The 21,915-nt window shown below is 35.4% G+C and overlaps 1 protein-coding gene across 1 annotated transcript in view; it reads right to left on the bottom strand.

The window, feature by feature from the left end:
* Nucleotides 1-21,915, bottom strand: part of MYO3B (myosin IIIB) — a 162,781-nt gene that overhangs the window by 76,987 nt on the left and 63,879 nt on the right. Inside the window, exons 10-21 of the mRNA XM_065751107.1 lie at nt 21,490-21,606; nt 20,584-20,688; nt 18,386-18,469; nt 17,478-17,680; nt 16,996-17,094; nt 16,288-16,402; nt 15,778-15,904; nt 15,426-15,636; nt 13,803-13,950; nt 13,421-13,574; nt 11,458-11,546; nt 9,860-9,989 (exon numbers count right to left, since the gene is read on the bottom strand). Coding sequence (XP_065607179.1) covers nt 9,860-9,989; nt 11,458-11,546; nt 13,421-13,574; nt 13,803-13,950; nt 15,426-15,636; nt 15,778-15,904; nt 16,288-16,402; nt 16,996-17,094; nt 17,478-17,680; nt 18,386-18,469; nt 20,584-20,688; nt 21,490-21,606 — 1,582 coding nt within the window. The remainder of the gene's footprint in view (nt 1-9,859; nt 9,990-11,457; nt 11,547-13,420; nt 13,575-13,802; nt 13,951-15,425; nt 15,637-15,777; nt 15,905-16,287; nt 16,403-16,995; nt 17,095-17,477; nt 17,681-18,385; nt 18,470-20,583; nt 20,689-21,489; nt 21,607-21,915) is intronic.

Below are 21,915 nucleotides of genomic sequence, written 5' to 3'. Positions count from 1 at the left end.
GTGAAGTTTATAGTCAGTAAACATTTGGAGTACCTGTCCCTGCATTTGATTTTCATTTAAAAGGTCCTTTATTACTTTACACACCAGAAATAGTAAAATGTTATTCCACTCTGTGAAGAACATCAATATTTGAAGAACAAATGGTTTTAGATAATATAGCCAGTTAAAACTGCCACAAGCTCCTTGCAAGGTTAAGCTGGTTAAAGGTTAAAAGATTGCACTGTGACTGTCAGAATTCTGGCTTCACGCACATATGATCAACACTTTAGACAAAACACAAGTGATATGCTCATAGAGTTAAATAAAATACTACAAATATAAGATCCAATATCATAAAGTGGACAAATTAAAAAACTTAAAACTCCCTCAAAATTTTCTGAATTTTTTATTTTATTTTGTTTTAAACTAGGACTGATCTTTTAAATATATACCTGTTCAATGCTGTTCACATGCATTTCCTTTCCCGTTTGGCTGGTCTGCTCATCTGAACAATGAAGGCTCCTACCTTTGTGTCTGCACTATCAGAGACAAAGGTTTCTAGGATTCAATTGTGTCACTGGGGTAATCAGCCAGCCCCAGTGTTTCTCTTTTTTTCCCATCTGTATAATAAAGTTAGGGATGTGGTTAGTGCTTTGGGAATTTTCAGTCATTAGAGTCCTTGAAAGGCTCCAAGAGCTTCCAACAGAAAGAAATAGCAGCATAGAAGGCTATGCAGTCACTGCTAAGCTCACTGTGTCTATATTCAGCATAAATTTTGCCTTGAAACTGCTGAGGAAAACTCCTATTTCTTCAAATGTATTCTAATTCCAGCTAGATGAGAAAGATAGAGATGCTGAAGAGCCACATCTCTTCCACTACACAAGCCCAAGCAGGAGAAGTTCTGAAAAGTACATAGCACAGAACGAAGACATGAGTTGTCTTTTTCAAGCTGGACTTTGGAAGCACTTTCTAGATTTCAGAAAGGACAAGACAGCATTTGTGGCTTCTCTCCTGCATCCCTAGCACTTACTGTGTGAGCTGGTAAAATTAATGATTTTTCACGCCACTGACTTTCCACGCTAATTAGGAAAAGTTCAGTTTCTGGCTGTAAGTTCTGATGTTGCTTAACATCTGTCATTACTCCACTATTCTTAGGTGATGCATCCTACAAGTAGTATAAAGCAAAAATTACTAATATTAGCACTGTAATTATAACTACATTTTGGTTATGTCTGTTATGTTTGTTAGATCATTTCTCCCTTCCAAAGTAAAAGCATAGCAGGTAAGAATTACTCTATGCTTTCACACAACTTCTAGTTTGTGAAGTGCAAATAACTTACAGAGAGAGACTAATACAATGTCACCTTATTGTACAAGCTGTACCATGATATTACTATTATAGAGAGGGCACGGTACAAGCTCTTTCCTTATCCTCATATATTTTATTAATTTCTTTCATGCTTCTGGTTCAGATAAAGATGAGTTACTTGCAGATACAGTGTAATATGGTCAGAAATGCTACAATGCATTCATATTTCATTGACGCTACTTCTAATCACAGCTAAGCACTTGCACTCCAGGAGAGGTACAGAGTCAGACAATGTCTTTGACACACAAAGATTCTTCTCTGTCTTTCCTTTCAATACATTTTATCTAGCCTACGGAAGTCGACTGCTTATCTTCATAATGCATTTTCATCTTCTACTACCATAAGACTAAGCTTTTCTTAGCTCGCCTATAAATGAATACATGTAATTTTTTATTGAGTACTAATTTGAATCTGGTCACTGACTACCAAGACTCTATTCTTTTGAGTCACAGAAGTCATTTAAGCTAATCTTGTGCAATAAAAAGCGAAGAGTCCATTTTTCTCTTATGCAGTATATATTACACAGGAATGTATTTATAAAAATACTACCTATGTAATAAATTGATTAATACACACACATCACCACTGCTGCTTATTCTGAAAACAGAATTTCTTTACTTCCCATATCAAATGAGTAAATAAAATATAAGAAATTGTATTTCCAAAACTGGATCCATACTACAAAATGGAATCCAATAACCATGAAAACTTAGTGAGGCCTGCCTGGGAATAACTTAACTAGGAATAATAGTCTCATAAGCAAAAAAATATTCTTTTTCTTTTGACAGTGATAGTTTGAAATTAAAAATGTAATGAGGCAGTAATCAGACAGTTTCTGATGACAAATCTCAAAACTCACTTAGCGCTAGCATGAAGTAGATACAGATCATATTTACAGTTTAATTTAAGTAACTTACAGTTACTTAAAAGCTTTAAATTGCTAGACTTCTATTGCATACATTGCAGACACTTCAGTGGTTACTTTTCACATTAGCAAGGCAGCCACAGGCAAACACAAGACAATGTTTACTGCAACAAATAAATCTGCTTGTAAGCATGGTTCCTGTCTTGTTTAAATGTTGTTTTAACACAGTAGGTTAGTAGGCTCCATGTAGAATGCAAGAGAATAAAGACAATCCTGACAGCAGCTGAGATGAAATGAAGGTCAAACTGCCTACTATATTCCACAATATGTAAATGTATGGGCTTCAATAAGAAAGGTTTTCATTTCAACCCTTACCTAGTAAGTACTAAGAAAGAAGAGATTATGGTATGCAGTTAATTACTGGCAGTGACCAAGATGCTTTTTAAAACACAACCTTGACTATTAATGGTTACTTCAATCAACTTGCCCAATTTTCCAGCTGAACTGAATTAGAGGTATGCAGCCATCTACCCAATTGGGAATGTGTTCACTGAAATGCAGACATTTTCTGAAATATCACAGGCATATATGTAATCATGCAAGCAAAACAAATATGATTCTCAGAACATCACAGTCCCATGAAACAACCACATTTACAGAGCACGTATGCTACCATTAGATTATGTAATAAACATGTTTCCAGGCACAGGAGGGACACATCTGAAAAGATGATGGCAAAGAAAGAGTGGATTACATGCTGGACAAACTCTATTTGGCCACAGACTGATGGACAAGGCTAGGTACTTCTGTACAAGCACAGGATAATGATGGAGTGATAAACTACAGCTGAGAACTAACTGTCTGAAGCAGTAGTGAGACAAAACAAAAAAAATTGTTTGGAAAAAGCTATTAGAAGTTATGCTGCAAACAATGCTGGAACTATCTACTGCCTGATGCCCAGCATTTTGAGTCAGGTCTGCAGTTGGACTAGTTGGAGACCTGAATAATGGACTGCGACTGACAGGTTGACTGTTCTCTAATGCCCCAGCTCCAGAAGACTAAACAGATCAGGCTGCAAAGTGACTCATCTCTTTTTTACCTTTTATACATTATCACAAGGCATTGGTCATAGTTTTTCAGATATGATCCTTAGTAACTTCCATCCATGTAAGTCTGGCAGTGTAAGATTTGATGCTGTTATATATGATCTGACTGGGACAACAAACCTTGACACCTTGGGGGACAGCAGATAATTAAGAATCCTGCAGAATAGTATCTCACCATCAACAGGATGCTCACCATTGCTCAAGCACATTCCCTGATTCCTGTAACCACATCCACAATCTAGATTTGAAGGAAAAAATGATAATATATTTTCTGTAGAGATCCTAACACTGAACAATGTTCTCCATTTTCAGTATTACATTAAAAAACAAAAACAAAAAACAAAAAACAAAAAAAAAACCACCCTTACTCCAATGATCTCTATGAAGAAGAGAGTTGTTTACTTTTTCTTCCATAGGCATCTGAATGAATATATGTTGCATTTATTTTTACTAATAGATGGAAATTCAAATCCGATCCCCACTGTTATTTTATGTATTTGACATCCTTCATTTTGCACACTGTTTCCAGTTCTGGACTCTACAGCTCAAAAAAAGACAGGGATCTCCTAGAAGGAATCCAGTGGAGGACCACAAAGACAATAAAGGGCCTGGAGCATCTCCCATATGAGGAAAGACTAAATAACCTGGGTCTGTTCAGCCTGGGGAAAAGACGACTGCTTGACATAACTCAACTTGATTAGTATACAACAAAGTGCTAAGATAATATTTAGTCACTAGTGTAAGATAATGTTCATTGTAGAATTCAAAGTTTGATTAGAAAATGCAAACTGAAAAAGTGTCTCTTCTGAAAAAAAGGTAAAGAAAAATTTTTCTCAGCATTTGTACTCCAGGAGATATCCTACTAAGAATCAAACCAATAAGTTCACAATGTTCTGTTCCTAAAATGTGTCCACTTGTACTTCTTTGGAGGGTTCAAGTAGCAAGCACTTGGAGAAAAGAATTTATGTTATGCCTTTTGTCCATTTTCAGTACAGTGTAATCTGTGAAGTAGCATATTAAAACGAGTGGACTTCTGCTTGGTCAACACCCTTTACCAAGCAAAAGTGCGATCAACCTAACTCAACATTCCCAGTTGTTGTGCTTTCGTGTGCAATTCCAGTGATTCATTGACAATGGTTATAGAGTTATTCTCAGTATTAAATAATTGTTACACCTTGTGTAAAGTCTGAGCAGGACTGAAATGTTAACTTTCATCTGATATATGGTTTTGTTTCTAGATGAGTTTCATTTTTAGGACTATTGTACAGCATGTTTTGAATCCCACTATTTACAAGTCTTGTATCTGTCTACCGCATTTGCCCTTTGACACAAAACCTTAGGATGAGAAGAAAAAGACATACTGAACTGTAAAATGCTGAAGTGAACAATGAATAAAAATGTAATCAAACTCTACCTCTATAGTTAAGCTATATTTAATTTAGTTTACTGATGTCCCACATCTGCAGTTCAATAAAGTTCACTATTGTTACACTGCACATCTGTGGTTTAAAGCTTCTCTTTGCACACAACACACTGGCAGCAAAGCAAAACCAATAAACTTTTATATGCCTTTAACATATGGACCAGTCAGAAGTAGGAAAGCCTCTGTTCCGAGTGAAATTACTCAGCTTCCATTAACCTGATCCAAATTCTTATAAAATGGAAATTTTTGTTCATCTATAAGTAGTGAGATTATAATTATGATGTTTTATATAATTAATTTGTTTCCAATTCATTTGACTTAGAGTGCCTGTAGTTATTTCTTAGAGGTGAAAATACACACAAGTGACATTACAAGTAGAATTTACTGCAGGATAAAGTCACAAATTTAGATGTATCGTGTCTCTCACTCTATTGCAGTGTCTCTCACTCTATTGCAGTGTATGGAATTAAAAGAAAAAATCCACTAAGCTCAGCTGGAAACACTGTATTTCAGTGAGCAAGTCTGACAGACCAACCAGGAGCCTTGCCACTATCTGGTGACAGAGGAAATGCTTGTGTAGTAGGAGATCACAGTAACTTAGTCCCATTGAAAACACTGTCAAAGCACTGAAGATTTTAATTGGTCAAGATTTCACTCTGTAGTTTCCTTTCATGGGATTGAAATAAAAGAAACATTCCCCACATTGAGAAATTGTGAAAGAATGCTGAAAAGTAATTCTTTAAAGTGATATTGCAAAAAGCCCTAATTCTTATATGCTTTAAGGTGTATAAAGAAAGAACGCAAATAAAATGTGCCAGGCTTTCTCAGCATATGGTCTATTTGCTCTTTTTTTTTTTTAATGGGATATACACTGTTGATCATTAATTTTTGTCTGAGGGGTGTATGTAGGGCAGGAGATGCAAAGGCACAAAGAAAACAAACCAAAAATCAATACTGAGGAGAGGAAGTGACCTTTAAGCAGGTTAATTCTAATTAATCTGTTTTTGAAAAAAATCTATTTTCTTCAAACTTTGATGAAGATTCTCTCTTGTTAAAACATCCTACCTCCATGGTGAAGGTTTTGAAAGCTTTCAGCCCAGTTCTCCAGCTCGTGTATCTAGGGATTATGAACAAGGTGAGCTTATTAACCTCGTGTGATATATAAATGTACACTCCAATTGCGTGAGCAATACCCAATGCTACTAAAATTATCAGAGGTGATATCACTATAGCAGTACTGGTGCTCAGGTCTGTTTAATCTACACACCCAAATCCAGACCCTACACAGCCTCAAAACTGGGACAGAAATATTTCTGCTGCATCTCTGTTCTAGGGGTGGAAGGCTGGGGTATTTTTCTTTTCTTTACCTCCCTCGAGGTGGCAACTCTCTCCTCATCTCTACATAAAGGATCTAAGGTAGAACAGAGTCACCATGACAAAAGTTCTAAGGGTCTGTGAATTTTAGAGGGGAAAAAATCTGCAGGGATTATTTCAAAAATAGAGAATGATGTTGTGCTGCAGCTTTTCTGAGAAGATGAAGCCTGTTTCCTGCACCTTCCCATCTCACCACATGCAGATCAGTTGGGGAACATAAAGTAAGAGCAAAAAGTGGAGGAGTGATCTACAGTCACAAAAAACCCAGTGCTTTTAAAAACCTCAAGCACTCTAATGCTATCAGCATTTAAATGTGACACTGCAAAAATTCTTAAGTATCAGAACAGGTTGTCAAATGATCTGACACCTCACTACTACAGTAGTGGATGTACCAGAGCTCTCCTTAATCTTTTCAGTTAAACCCACTTCTCTTTCAAGTGGACTCTTTTATAGATTGCACGATTTCTTTCTTCTCTGACGCATTAGCTATGACAGCAATAAACTAACACTACAAATAGGAATGCATTATGAATGGGAACATGCATATTCAACTGAATTAGTGGCAGACTTTTTAAAATGCTCTTTCTCTTTTATATTTGGAGTATATGTCACTTTTGTTTTAGAATATACAGAACCTTCAGCACTAAGAGAATTGTGCTTGTAGAAAAAGTGACAAATCCAGCAGCAGTTGACAGAACTAGAAGGTTAAATAAAAGTATATTCATTTAGGCCCCAAGAAAGTACAGACTCCAAACTGCACTGAATACACTTAAGTTTCCACTGAAGGAAGAAAAAACAAGCTGGACAATCTACAAAATTAATCCTGGAATGTTTGATTTAAGTTCTGGCATCTATATCACTATTTCTGTGTTCTTTTAACCATAAATCACTATTAGAAATGTGCATTTAAAGTTCTGCTGTTAATTTCTGGCCTTTTAAACTACACAGTCTGCTAGTGTGAAACAGAAACATTTGTTAAGAGGGGATAAGTATGTTTGGTAAATTACAGGGATTAATGTGATCCTAAATTAGTAAAAGAATTTAGTCTTTTTAATATTTATTTTCTTGAAACTGCTCAGTTTTTGACAGTGGAAGACATGAAAGTTATATAAATATACTTCAAACAGAAGATCTTCCCAGAGTGGGAAAGGCATCTTTTGTTCTTACTGGTATTTAAGAACTACATTTTAGTAATTGGCAGACCCACGTTAATAGTTTCAAATTCCCTCTCGCTTCTGGGATAGCACCACCTAGTGACTATTACGCATATTGGAAAGAGCTGCTTGGCAAAAACCACGTATGCTGCAAATTCCAGAGCTAGTTGCAAGCAGATGTGAGAATGTGCTGTCACTCATCTTCAAACAAAACACCAGAGATACTGGCAGAAGGCTCATTTCAAGTCAGGGTTACCTGGAGAGATGCAATATGGCTTCCATGTAAATTATTAACTTTCACATCAGTCAGTAATCTACAAAAAGCTGAAGAAAATTGTATCAAGACCATGCATCTTAATTGGTATATTTTCTGGCATTAGAAATGAAGTATATATCGAGTGGAAAGAAGACGGCTTAGAGGCAAGGGCAGAGTGATGGGAAATTTACACAGTCGCTATTCTTTTGTTTACAAAAGCTTCTATGTAGAAAGTTAAGTGAATAGCATTACTTTTCTTCACTATGCAGAGATGAAGCAGCACTGCCAGTGATACCTTCCATCTCAGCCAGACCTTTCATTTATCTTGTGAGCTGCCAAAACTAAACCTGGCAACAATCTGATTTAAGAACACAGAGGCCCCAAAACAAGATATGGGTGCCAATGATATTAGACAGCTGGAAAAAATAGAGCAAAATCACACACAAAAAAAAAAAAATAATTCAAAAAATAGAAATGACCTAAGAGATTTAAGTTATTCTTATAACATGCACAGAATATATGCATAATGATTTTTACCAGCATGTCCTGTACTGACTTGAAAGAAACAAAGATATCACTCAACTTGTTACATGTACTACACAGAAAAGTAAACTTTCTATTATGGGAAGCAGAAACCATCCAATTAATTTAAATAGGAAATGAGAAAAAAGAAGAAGCGAAAATAGACCAACATGGTAAACATACATTGCTTCAATGAGAAGTATTTTCTTACTGAACTTTTTATGCATCTTGGGAAGAATTCTCAGTTTCTCCTGAGAAATCTCAGTTTGAAAATTCTCAGCCTCTGCCATCACTTGAAAGCATCTCAAGAAAGCCAGAGGCAGAAAAATTTGCACAAAGTCGAACATACAGTATTTCTAATAATTGTGACTGATAACTGTGAGAAAACACCTAATCTATTTCATTCTGACAACAGCTCCAAGGTAGAAAATGGCTGGTAAAGAGGGAGGTGAGGACCCAGTGTGAGTTTTTTGGCTTTGCTTGATACATTCAGAATAAGAAACTCTTTTTGCCAGTCTTTACTAAGGACTCAAATGTCAGAAGAAATAGACTCAAAGATTTGTGTTTCCTACTTAGGCAATAAACAATCCTACTCTATCTTAAACTACATCTCCCTTCATCTAAACTTGTCACAGCTGAAAGGAGAAGCAGATTCCTCAGTGGATTCTCGCCTCTCAGGGTTATCTAAAATCATAATTTGAAGGGAAGTAATCCAGAGCCTTCTAATTACAGGAAGGGAAAGAGTAGTAGAAATCTATCCTGTGCAGAATACAAGCAAATATTTTGCTATTGGTTACATATGTGCAAAGAATGGTCTTATATCTAGGCTCTTCCAGATGTCCTTTTTCTATATAGAAGTTTCAGGATAGGTTGAGGGCAATTCCAGAGACTTACTGGACTTCAGAGTTTCCAGAAATCACAGATAAGATACGCTGCACAGGCACTGAATTGTACCTACAGCCTATACAGAGTGAAGCTACACAGCACTACCTAGTGCACATACACTTTTTTCTATCCAGAGTATTTTTTGTAGAAATACAACAATCACACTTGTTTAATCATATCAGACCAAAAAATTTTTGCAATCTAATACAATGCATTGTATTTGGATTATTCCTTATTGTTTTTTATTACTTCTGAAGAACATGGCACTGAAATGCACTGACTGACATTTTTAATGTGTACATTTCTTGTCTTGTTGGCACGTATACTGCATTTATCCATGTCACTAGTATTCTGGCATCAATCCACAGAGAAAGCAAATTTTATCTTACTGTTTTATTTAGCCACAGATCTGTGCACTTTTAAGTAAGTCAGTGTCAGCAAGCTTACGATAAAAGGAATTAATGAATCCTAGCAAATTAGCATTCATACTTCAAAATTTGTAAGAAACTATTTTGTATACTGATCAATGAATCTAAACAGATGGGTATTATCTCCAAACTAACACTGTTACATGATTTACAAACTGTAAGAAATACTACACAAGAATATAACTGAACTGAATGTAGCAAAGGACAAAGAATCAAAACACAGTCTCATTCTGCTTTCAAAATAAGTTCTTGCCCTGAACACCATATAATCTCCCTTTCTCTGGAACAGTGAATGAATCTTGCCTCCTGGGTTTATGATGACATACTTTTTTAAAAATATATATAATTACTACTATTATTTATCATTTTAGATATCTGGGAAACTTTCAACAGCAGAAAGAGCTGAAAAGCAGAGCTTTTTGCAGAAAAAAAACTCATTTTTAAAGGAGGAGGTAGCTGAAAATGTTGCAAAGTAAGCAAAGCTGTTGCAGAAAGTACCTGTTTTGGTTAATGGGCTGGAAAACAGCTGCTGAAGAAGTTTGTTCTCTGAGGTTCGCAACACCACCACTATGTCAGCAGGAAGAGTGTCTCTATTCTTCTCAAGAAATGCAGAGGCATCGTATAATACCTAGCATGGGACATAGTATCAGATGTGTTGCCAAAAAGTGCTCCCCCAGAATAACATGCTTTTTAAAGTGCAAACAGTCAAGATGACCTCTTCAATCAGTTAGTTCAGCTCTGACAAACCAGTGAATTATCTGCAAAGGACTTAAAATTGTACAGCTAACACAATACCTTCAACCTGTGAACCATTCTAAAAGCAAACCAAAATACCAATATTAATTATATGCCACTGCAGACCAAATTGGGTTAAATTGTGTTTTAGTCATGTTATAGTATGCTTTGTCACATCAAACTATGGGATGCATGAAGATATATAAAAGAGATACGTCATTAAAGCTTGTTGACAGTTTACATGCAAAATAAGAAATGGTTCCTAGGCAGTCAAAATTTATTTATTGCCTGCACAAACTGATCGGTAACTAGTTCTGTTCTAGGAACAGGAGTAAGTTCTAGATGTAGAGCATTATCAAGAAGCCTGTTAAACAGATTTCCTAATACTTCCAAAATGTTACTCGGAAAACTAAATGTTCATCATTTCTTTCTGCATGCAAGGGTACATTAGTTTTGATCTTATAGTATGTAATGCATCAGTAGATAACTTTGTTTTTTTAAAATATTCTCCTTATCTTTTATGGAAATTATAATCATATAAGAATGTTACATTTTTTTTACAGACTGTTAAAACTATTTATTTAAACTGTTTTTATTACTACCAGCAATGTTCCTTTTCAGCCTAATTCTGCTGGAGTCCACGTGTTTCTCCTCCACAATTAGTCAGTAGCGTTTTTATGACTTGGCCACTTGGGGACAAAGGATTTATTAAACTTGTGTGACATGTTACAGTTATTCTTAACAGGCCAGAAAGCCGGATTAAGTTTACTAGGGCATATTATAACATTTTTGACTCTTTATAATGAGCCATAGAACAGATAACTGATCTACTAATAACTAAATAAAACATTGATATGTTATTTTCACTTTGTGAATGAAGATTTGCACCTGAAGTCATTAGCAAAGCTCATGTTATATGAAACAATTGGAAGTCATTTCCATATGTAGTGAAGCACAGGTGAACTGCTGAGAGCAAGACAGATGCTGTGGAGTATGGAAAATCATCTGTGCTAGCAAAATTACACCATTCAGTCTTTTAAATGCTCTCCAGGATTTTGGTGTTAAAAATTGCATAGCTTCAATTGGTTCCAAAGTTGTTCCTTTAAAAATACTGTAGTCATGGTGCTTGCAGGATCAGACTTCTTTCAGAACAAAAGGTGCTTCTATTCATCTAATTTCTAATAGAGTCCTAAGGATAGGTTCTAGATTAGACTACTTCACACATAAAATTTATCATAGATTCTGTTTCTGTAAACTATCATTTTGTTTATTAAAGGGAGGAAAAGGCAATAACTCTGGTTAAAACAGATAATAACTACAACACTATGATTTTTAACTAAATAAAAATCACATGACCTCACCTTTCCAGCATAGTGATGAATACCAAATGACAATTCCACTCCTTTTGGTCTCCAGAAGTATTTGCATCGTAGGTTATCTTCAAATTTATCTAAACATTTGAGAAGTGAAGTTGATAAAAATGAATTACAGTGATTAAGAAAAATCTCCATCCTAATCAAGGCCTGCTTGCTGCTCAAGAACCCAGAACTACTGTAAGAACATCTACAGTCAGATTACTCAGAAATAGCTTTCTAAATGCTTTCTTCAGGCTGCTACTACAGGATGGAATAACTCAATCAAAACTAGCCCAGCAGTAATATACTTCAAATCCTCATTTGCACAGTTTTTTTTTGGTGTGGGAAACTATTAATTAATAGGGTCAGTGAGAGAGAATGTGGATTTCTCATATTTTACCTTGAAATTTCTGTATATATATACATATACGCATACATATGTATGTGAAATATGTGTATGCAAATCTTAGAGTGGGTTTACTTCAACTACGCACATTCAGATCTGTGTGTAGATTTAGCTTGCCTAAGTGGTTATTTCTATTTTTCCTATCTTCCTTTCCCCATTTATTTAGCTTTGTGCATCAGTTTTTAAGTATACGCCAATGTTTTCAGGTTGGGACCATCTCCCACTTAACTTTGCCTACAGGAAAAAAAAAAAAAAGTCTTCTCACCAGTATTTTTCAGTATTTTTCAGTATTTTTTGCAACATACCCCTGGAAGAACTGGCACAAAAAGAAACCGGTGCTGATACTGTAAAATGTGCTATTGCATTTGTTTATCTGTACATGCAACTAGAGATCCAAGGCCAGAATCAATTGATAAAATTATCTGTCACTTCGTGTAGGTCAGACATTACAAAAGAAATACTTTCCTTCCCTGATGTTATAATCCATTAATGATTTATTTTATATTAATTTTCTATGTTGTCTTTCTATTAATGTGTAATCAAGCTTGAGAATCCTTCTTTCTAAATCAAAAAGAATTAAGCTCAAAATTTTGGCAGGTTGCAGGACAGGGGAGAGGGCAGATTTTGAGGTGGAAGTGTGGGAATTACTTATTGTCTGGCACATATAGATTGGGCAAAATATCTAAGTCACTGTCTCCTTGACACTTTGAAAGTGCAAGTTCAATATTTGAGATTAACAGTTTTATTGGATCCACAGGGAGGCTCACAGCACAGAAATAGGGACTGGAATGAAACCATAGCATTCACTGCATCTTTGGCCTCATTTCAAGTTGCAGCCCAGAAGTGAAAAATCATGAGCATATATCGTGCAATTTACTAGGCAGTTATAATTTTTCTCTAAAGTGTTTGAATCCCTGCTGCAACATTTGATTGAACAAACTGGAACTCTGTTACATACCTCAAGGAAAAATTAAGTTCTAGTAAATAAAAGCAGGACAGCATTTTTAAATATAGCATGCACTACATGTTTTAAAGATTGTGCCAAGATTTGTTAAAACATCCATAAACTGTGCATGAAGGAAGGGAAATATTCAGCCAGATGGCACATAAGATATAACACACTTTCTATTTATGATGAGATAATCTGCAGTGAAGTAATATATTCTAATTGGATAAACATGGGCCTGCAATCCTGGGAGATCTTAGTTTTACTCTCAACACTAATGTCAACTCACAGGGTGGTCCTAGACACACATTCTGCTATGTCTCAGCTTTCCCTTTTAAATACTGATAAAAACCTCTTGATGTATCTCACATACAAGGACAAAACAGAGGTTATTTCCTTGAAATACTGAGATACAAGAAATGTAAAATAACTTTTGCTATATAAAAAACATGTGAGGCATAGAAACATGGTGAAGCACAATGAAAAACATACTCAAACTGTCAAACAAAATGGCATGGTCTCAGCAGGACAATTAGGCTAGAAAAGCTTAAGTAAAGATATCACACCATGGCTTCAAAATCTATTAGTTGTTTGCCAGCATTTTTGTTTGCTCATACCAACTAATGTTAGGTCTGTAGCCTGAGGAAATCTACTTTCTTCATCTAGTAGAGAAAGGAGACCCATGGGTTTCTGAAGGAACATATCTAGAAGTGGACGGTTGTCCTCATACTCCACCGTAGCAGCATCAATTCCCTCGTTCTGATATTCCATCTACAAAGTCAAAAAGGTTTTAATATTGAACCATTAGGATATTTATGATGCATGGGAATACTCTATAGGTCCCAATACTATTTACAAAACTGCGACAACTATGCTGAAATATGTGATCATTACCTACATTTAAATCCCACAACTATTTTATAGTTTATAATGTATTCCTGAATATAATCTACGGTCAAGATGGCTGATTCAACTAGGCTTCATGAGAGCTTAATTTACCTGTTCAAGTGCAAAAATATGTTGATTGAAATAAAACTGGATCTGCTCATTAGCAATATTTATGCACAGCTGTTCAAAGGAATTTCTTGCGAAGTTCTCAAATCCAAATATATCTAGTATACCAACATTCATTCCATTTTCAGTATTGCTGCATGTGAAAAGTTAAGCAACATTTAGTATGGGCAACATCTAGATAAGATAAAAATAAACATGATAACTAAGACTGCACAATCAATTCAATCTGCTGCAAAAAAATGGAGAAAAACTGTATTTGAGTTTATAACAATTTGTGAATTTGTTGAGAATTATTAACACTTTTGGTTTTCCACTTGTCTTTTACAAACTGCCATGAAGAAGAAAAGGAGAATCATAAATACTTAATAAAAGACTTCAGAGATATATTAAAATAAGTGATTTCAATAAGTACATCTGAAACCAAACCTACTGACAGCTCCTCCAGGTAGATGAAAGATGCCAAGCTCTACTAGCATGTTTTTGCCACACCCAGTCATCATGGCAATTATCAAATCTGCTCCTGCTACAGCAGGATTATTAGAAGACCATGTGTTAGCTTGCTATGTTATGTACACTCATACCACAGTCATCTCTGGAAATGCAAGAGTGGACTGTGTTTCTGCATGGTATAAAAAAGTGCCAAGTAGGGAACTCCATGCTATCTCCAAGACAAGAAAAAGCACAGCCTATTAACTTGGTGCCTAGGCACAGAACTACATTTATAATGCTGTACATAGGTTCATTCACAGTCTGTCTGTACATAATAACACACTGTGTCATATAGGCAGGTTCTGAAAAGAATACTGAATACTAAACTTCTCCTCACTTTGGCTTCTGCATAAAGCAAAGAGATTCAGGTTACAGTCAGAAATAGCATCTGTTAATATTCAGAGCAATGAAGGGGAACTGAATACTCTCAAGATACCTTTCTCTATCTTGGTGCTGTCAAGGATGAGTGAAATAGCTCTAGTGGAACTCAGAACTAGCATCTTTAAGTCATTTCAATAATTATTCCACATATTCTCTGTCCTGCTACAGTGCTGTTTGCCTCCTTGCATTCTCCAGTCTCCCAGTGTGGAAGCAAAAGCACTGTAGTTAGTAAAACCATTTTGACATCACCTAATGGGTTCTCTTATTTTTAGAAATCTCTACAGCTGCTTGAAAAGAGCAAAGCAACCAGATCATTACCTGACAACGAAAACAATATCAATTATAACTCAATCTATGATTATTACTAATTTACAATGGCATAAGTACTGAAAGAACTGTGAAAACATATTAATGTTTTCAGCATAATCCAAATACTTACTGGCCATTGGTATGATTGTAATGTTCTCTACATATGAAGCTTTTTTTTTTTAATAATTTTACATAATTTTAATCATCCAATTTCCATTGACTTCAGTAGCTAAATTTTGCTCAGCTCTTTGAGAATGTTGGGTTAATGTCCTGGAAACAGAATTCAGTATCACAGCATGAAAGTCATTTTGAAGCCTTAGCCAAAATAAACACAGCATCTCTTCTGCAAAATCAAAAATATACAAATGGATGAACCCATCAAAGACATATGCATAGTAAATACAAATGATTCAGTGATGTGTAACTTGCCATATATTTTTATCTGGCTGAAGCAGAGTATTAATACGATTTACGATCCAGCTGAAGAGCCTGCCATAAAGTGCTTTAGACATGGCATCTCGCACGTCAGCTGCTTTGTCCACAGTGTTTGTTCGGATAATAGTCTCCCCCCGTGTTACAACACAATGGGAGGTTAGGGCCTCTTGCAGTTCTTCTGACCCAATACTTAGAAGTGCAGCGGCTGAAAGACAGCATAGAAAATATATATAAATTACAACTATACTGAGGAAAACACTAGCATTTCCTGTTACCACAAGTTACAGATTCTCACAGATACAGACCAATGGCATTTGAAGAGTTCATCATTTTAAAATGTAGTTACCATTATCTAAGGCTTCTGGGTTTGGAACTTCACTTTTATCTGTTTGGTGTTGTGAAGAAATGGCAGCAAACTCAATGTTTCCAGTATTTAAGATACCAGTCAGAATTCTGTACACTGAGTACACTTCCTGTAAAAACGACAAAAAGCACTTTCAAGGAATCCAATTCAATATGTACATCAAACTTAGTTTATGAAAGAAAAAGGTGAGCATCAGAATAGTGATTAAAGTTTGTAGATTGTTCTAAGACCAAATTCTAATTCAAGGAAGCTTTTATTTACACAGAAAAAGATTCTATAGAACTGTGAATGGACTTGCCTAACTACAGACTGAGATCTCTGGCTGGTCCTGGCTTCCAGGTATGTCGTTCTACCTCCATAATTCATTTCCATTATAAGAGAGATTCTATGGCATGCTGTGTATTCACACAGCCAAATGGCAGCTTAAGCACTAGCAACACTGGAGGCTGTTTTCAGAAAGGTCAATGATGGTTTAGCAACTGAATATCTTACCTCATCAGTGAATCCTATAATCCTAAAGCAATGCTGAATTGCTTCAAACTGTCTTCCATAGGAGTCCTTAGTAACAATATCGTGCATTACTCTTCCAGTTTCATTATCAATGTATCTAAATAGAGTGAGAGAAAGAAAGCACTAAGTAGGTAATAAGTCAGTACAACCTACAGTGACTGTAACGCATTTACATCATTAACTGGAAAAAACATTTATTTGTACATCTTCCAATTAAATATTTGGTGCTAATTCATAAGATGTTTTTGTTTCTGTTGCACTTGATTTTGGTTATTCTTTGTTAATAATCTGTTCATATTATTACCAACATATTACCCACATGCTCTCACCCAATATGGAATCATATAGATCAGGTGCTCTCCAGGTACAAATACCAATTAAAAAACACAACTTCAAAACACATTTGGAGTTCTTGTACTTCAAGAAAGCAAAGGGTGATTGCCCTGATCTGAATGTATGCTAAAATATTTATATAATAATGAGAATGTTTCTGCCTTGTCCTTAAGTGGTTCAAGTTAATACAAACAAAGTAATTCCTTATTGTCCGTTGTTTTGCTTGTTTGGGAGGATTAAAAAAGATCCTAAAGGGGTGTAGAAGGATTGCAACAGACTTGAAGACATCATACTGAAAGCAAGAGCTGATCAATAGGTAATTACAATGAGTAGTTAAAACAAGTGAGTGATAGTTACCTAGGAGGCTTTTTTTCAGGAAGTCTATATTCAGAAAGTTTCTTCTGATGATAAAGGCCAGCATAAATGTAATAAAATATATGGAAATTTTTCTCTCCCCTAGAAACAAAAAAGTGTGTCTATAACGCATGTATGTTTCTATTTGCAGTATCTTGTACAAGGTATAAGCAAAAGTCCTGATCATGAGCTCATTCAGCCAGGTAGCAAATGATCAGGGCCAATAATAGTGCAAGCCCAAAGATAACTACTTCAGCTGTAATACACAGAAAATCCAGATTATCACATTATTTCGCCAAAAAAGAGAACAGGTCTGGCTTTTGTTCCAAAAGAACCAAACTATTCTTGTCATTAATAGCACTGTACAAAGGATTATTGCTTCAGCAGGAGACACTATTGGAAGCACTTAAATAAGAGTTTTGAGAGAATTAAACAAAATCTAAACATTACATAAATGTGAAAGGACAGATTATTAGTACACCTACACAGCCTGTTTTATAACCCTTGACTTTTCAAGTAGATACTCAGAAATCTTTGCCCCCATTACAGCTCCTGTGGGTGTAAACATCATTTCCAGATATTTTCCAAAGCGACTTGAGTTGTCATTGATGGCAGTGCAGGCATTCCCAAATGCTTCAACCAGAGGATTCACCTGAAGAATTTTCTCACGCAAAGCACGGTTATTGGCCTTGACAGAACAGATATAAATCAGAAGGACCATTAAAAGAATATATTGCCTACTCACAATCCAATCCCTGCTTAAGAAGCATAATATCCCATTATCACATTCTTATGGTGTTAGATACTCCATTAACCTTCCTATCTATGTAGTAAGGCCATACACTGAAGATGAAATCACCCACAGGCAAGGAAAACCATATTCTTTCTTCTCTGCAATTGTTTAATCTCAGCAGATTCATATAATTTAGTTAAAGCAACAAAGCCATCAAAAACTGAAGAAAAATAATATTACCTCAACTATAATAATATTAATACATATACTTGTTTACCTTACACACTTGACTTTCACACTATTTTGCAGTAGTAGCATTACTCACAATATTTAAAAATATAAAAGCTTCTAAGATCAGATCCAAAGCAAGATCTGTTACTTTATACTGTATTCTTGAACAATGTTATAGGTCATTAATACTGCAGATAACTACAGGGACTGAATGTTTGATATTTGTCACTTTCTCTTACACTGAATGGCTTGGTGCAGGTCATACACTAATGACATGATTCAGTGCACACAAATGCTTGATTACTCTGTCCCTGACTAAAGTGGGATAATTCACAAGAACAATTTTAAGTTAATTTTAAATTTGATAAAGAGGAAATGTTAGGGTGTGGGGAGCATTTATTCATCAGTTAACTTGATTGCTAGAAATACCTTTCCCAAGAAGGTCAAATGTTGGACAATCAAATGGGCACTTTCTGTCTTTCCAGCACCACTTTCCCCACTGATGATAATGCACTGAAAAAACAAACAAAACGTACAGTTCACCACATGGTTGATAATTAGGTTTTCATCTGCTTCTGCTACTTAATGTTTAGTACCAAGACTGCAAAATTTAGGGGTCAATTCTCTCAAGCCCTTTCTGAAAGGCCAGTAAAGGTTCACTGTAATCACTTCTTTATGCCTTAGATAACTAAAATTGGAGTTTGGAACTAAATGATCTTTGAGGTCCCTTCCAACCTAAGCTATTCTATGATTCTATAAAATGTATCTTGCAACCTCTGACATAAATGTGTGTGAGAAGGAGCGAGTGAAATTCTAAGCTCTAAGACATATAAAGGAGTGACCTTATCTACAAAGCTAGTCCATGCAAGGCACATGTACAGCTTGTAAAAATCAGAAGATGGCCACAGCTTGTTGATGTGACTTATCAGTGCATCTGAGCTCATTTCATTGAGTTAATATAAACTAACTGAAAACCAAGGTAAAGCTGTGTTTTTGTACTCACCAGAAGTCTGCTCATGTCACTGAAAAATATCATAAGGTTTGCTGCTGCACTGAAATCATCACATAGGTGATGCTGATAGTCAGTCTAAAACAACAAACTATCATCTAAACAGTCCAGAAAAATATGCATATGTTCACTGAGTGATTCTGGGAGAACATACCCATACTCTTCTTGATTTGGCAAATTGTATATAATACTTGATATCTTATAGGTTTTCTGAAGGCTTACAAACTTCAGGATTAGCTTGAACTTACTTAAATAACACAGTGGAAAAGATTTTGCTTGGAAAAGAGGCAAAGTTTTAGAATACTTGATACCATGATGACTGATACAGAACTAAGCTGCGTGAAGAGGTTCGAAAGAGATAACAGTTCTCCAGACAACATTTTCAACACTCCTAGAAAAAGACTATCCAATTTTCCCTCTCCAGCCTGGAATGTATGGATGAATTTCAGCTTTTTTTTTTTTTAATATAATATTTTTCTGCTTCTTGGTAACAAATAAAACAGCAATGGATTTATAGGTTTGTTTTATCTCAAATTGTCTTAATCCACCTTAACAAAGGAGTCACATACAACAGTTTATGCAATTTAAAGCCCATGAGTTCCTGCAGAACTCATACTAGCCAGAACATGATTTGAGATTCCCCAGAAATGTTAGACCTGTAGTCAATTTTCAGGCTTCAAAGGAAAATACAAGAGAAGGCTGAATGGATAAACAAACAAAATAAATACATTTTTGGTCTAACTACTCAGGGAATTTAGTGCATCTTAACCCAAAGAACCTCCATAACTCTTCAGTTAATGGAGATGAAAACAATCCTGCAGTCTTTTGCAAATAGCAAACTATATAAGCTAGCAGGCATGCCTGGATGCCTGGAAGTAATTGTTAGCAATCTTTGCATAAAGATTTAGATCTAAATGCAAATCACTTCCTAAGAAGGTAGGAAGGATACGTAATTTTAAAAGTTGACAAAGTTAGCCTGATGTGCTGGTAATAAAATTGATTTTTTTCTCCAGATAACTATATATAGAAATAAATATTAGGCCCCAGTATTCATGTACATTCAACACATCATGTTAGAAAGAGTGTAACAACGTAATAAAAAGGAATCTAACTTCTACAGCAAAACATTTCATTCTCGTTAAAATAACTGCAAGATGTGCATACTCATTACATTCCTTGCTTGTTCATTACATTGCTTGCTACTTTATGCAACGGAAGAGCAGTTCAAACTTTGTTAACCTGCTGAAGTATTGAGACTTCCCTATTTTACACATGTGCAATTGTTCACAATATATAGAGTAAGACAGGTTAGAATCAAAGTGTACTGCAACAGTGTGTGACTGGTCTCAACTGCCAGCACTTCACGAGTGTCCAGGAAACTATAGGGTTAGGTAATATTTCTATTTGACCTATTTTAACCTTGTATATGATCTTTTATGCTTCTGTGTCTTATTAAAAAGTCTCACACCCAACTAAGTTTAACTGTTTTTCATATATAGGAATAAAAAGCTTACAGAAATAAAAAGTCAAGAGTACAACATAACAGAATGTTAACTACATTCATAGCACAGTGGCAGTAGGATTAATGTGAAATTTAAAACAAAATGATTGTTTTTACCTGATCTTTGCTGAATGTCACCATACTTTGGTAGGCAGCATCTGCAGAGGCAAATATGTGGGGTGGATTGGATGAGCGCTTCACACCATGGTAAAGCTTGGAGAACTAGATTGAGAAAAAACCACAACAGCAAAAATAAAGAATTTAACTGTACAATTCAGATCTGAAATGGAGAATAGTTAATATCTTCTGCCTGCTAACCCAGAAAGTAGGTAGTTGGCTGTTCTATTACAAAATTCTGACTGAAGAGTGGTAATTCTTGGCATTGCACACCTTGAAATGCATTTCAAAATTACTTTTACAAGATGATGAGGAGAGCACAAGGAATAGAACTTCAAACCAAAGCTCTTAAGTAGGGAAATATTCAAATTTTACCAAAGAAACTGCAAAGACAAAAGTGAAGCTGGAATCTGGTTCTTCCCCCTGCAGCCCTGATTTAAGTATCCATGGAGAACAAGATTTATGTCTCCACCCCTCTTCATATTCATAGAGAATTAAGTTGTATCTATCTTTACAGCATTCAATTCACTCATTTTTTTAAGCCACAACTGATGGCACAGGAAATGTAATAATCAGTCAGAGCAATTGTTTAGAAAGCAACAGACTCAGCATGAGGTGGTTCATATAACCATCTTCTGTTTCCCAGAAGAAAGCTCTAAATGCCAGACAAGAGGAACAGCTGTGGCTGGGGCAGTCTTCAGCCCTCCTGTGGAATTTTGTCACCAAGCAGAAACCAATTAAACCAAACAAGGCTAAAATGAAAGTAAAAATAGAAAACAATTTGTAGAGACAGTTTTTTGGAGGAAGACTGAGGTTTAATCTGCACTCCTATCATGTAAGTTTTTTAACCAAGCGTTAATACAAAATGAAAAGCAAGTACTGTACACATCTTTGAGTCTCTCTTACCTGTGGAGAGTAAATGCTGAGATTCTGGAAAGGGTTTAAGGCTATTAAAATATCTCCAACATATGTATAAATTTGTAAGTCAGCATAGCGTTTCTGCAGCTGATGGATAATCGTATCCTGAGAAGATTACAAAAAAATTCATTATTAAGCAGTATTTTCCCAATCAGTAACATTTTTGTAAATATTCTGAGAACAATTAAGAAGTATGAAAAATAATTAGTAACAGCTATTGTACAAACACCAACATCGAAAAAAAATCAAATTTTTCACTGAAGTTGTGAAACTAAGTTGAATGGCATTTAGATTAGTATGCATTTTATTATATCACTTCAAGAAGTAAACTTTCTGAATATAAAATAGCCATGCAGATTGTTTCTGCACTTCACAGCACATTTTCATTTAATTTTTATTTGACTGTGAAAGAAG

The sequence above is a fragment of the Cyrtonyx montezumae genome, unplaced genomic scaffold (assembly GCF_038088225.1).
Source record: "Cyrtonyx montezumae isolate F1298 unplaced genomic scaffold, pur_monq_1.0 scaffold_7, whole genome shotgun sequence".
NCBI classification, from domain to species: Eukaryota; Metazoa; Chordata; class Aves; order Galliformes; family Odontophoridae; genus Cyrtonyx; species Cyrtonyx montezumae.
This window is presented reverse-complemented; position numbering and strand designations above follow the sequence as displayed.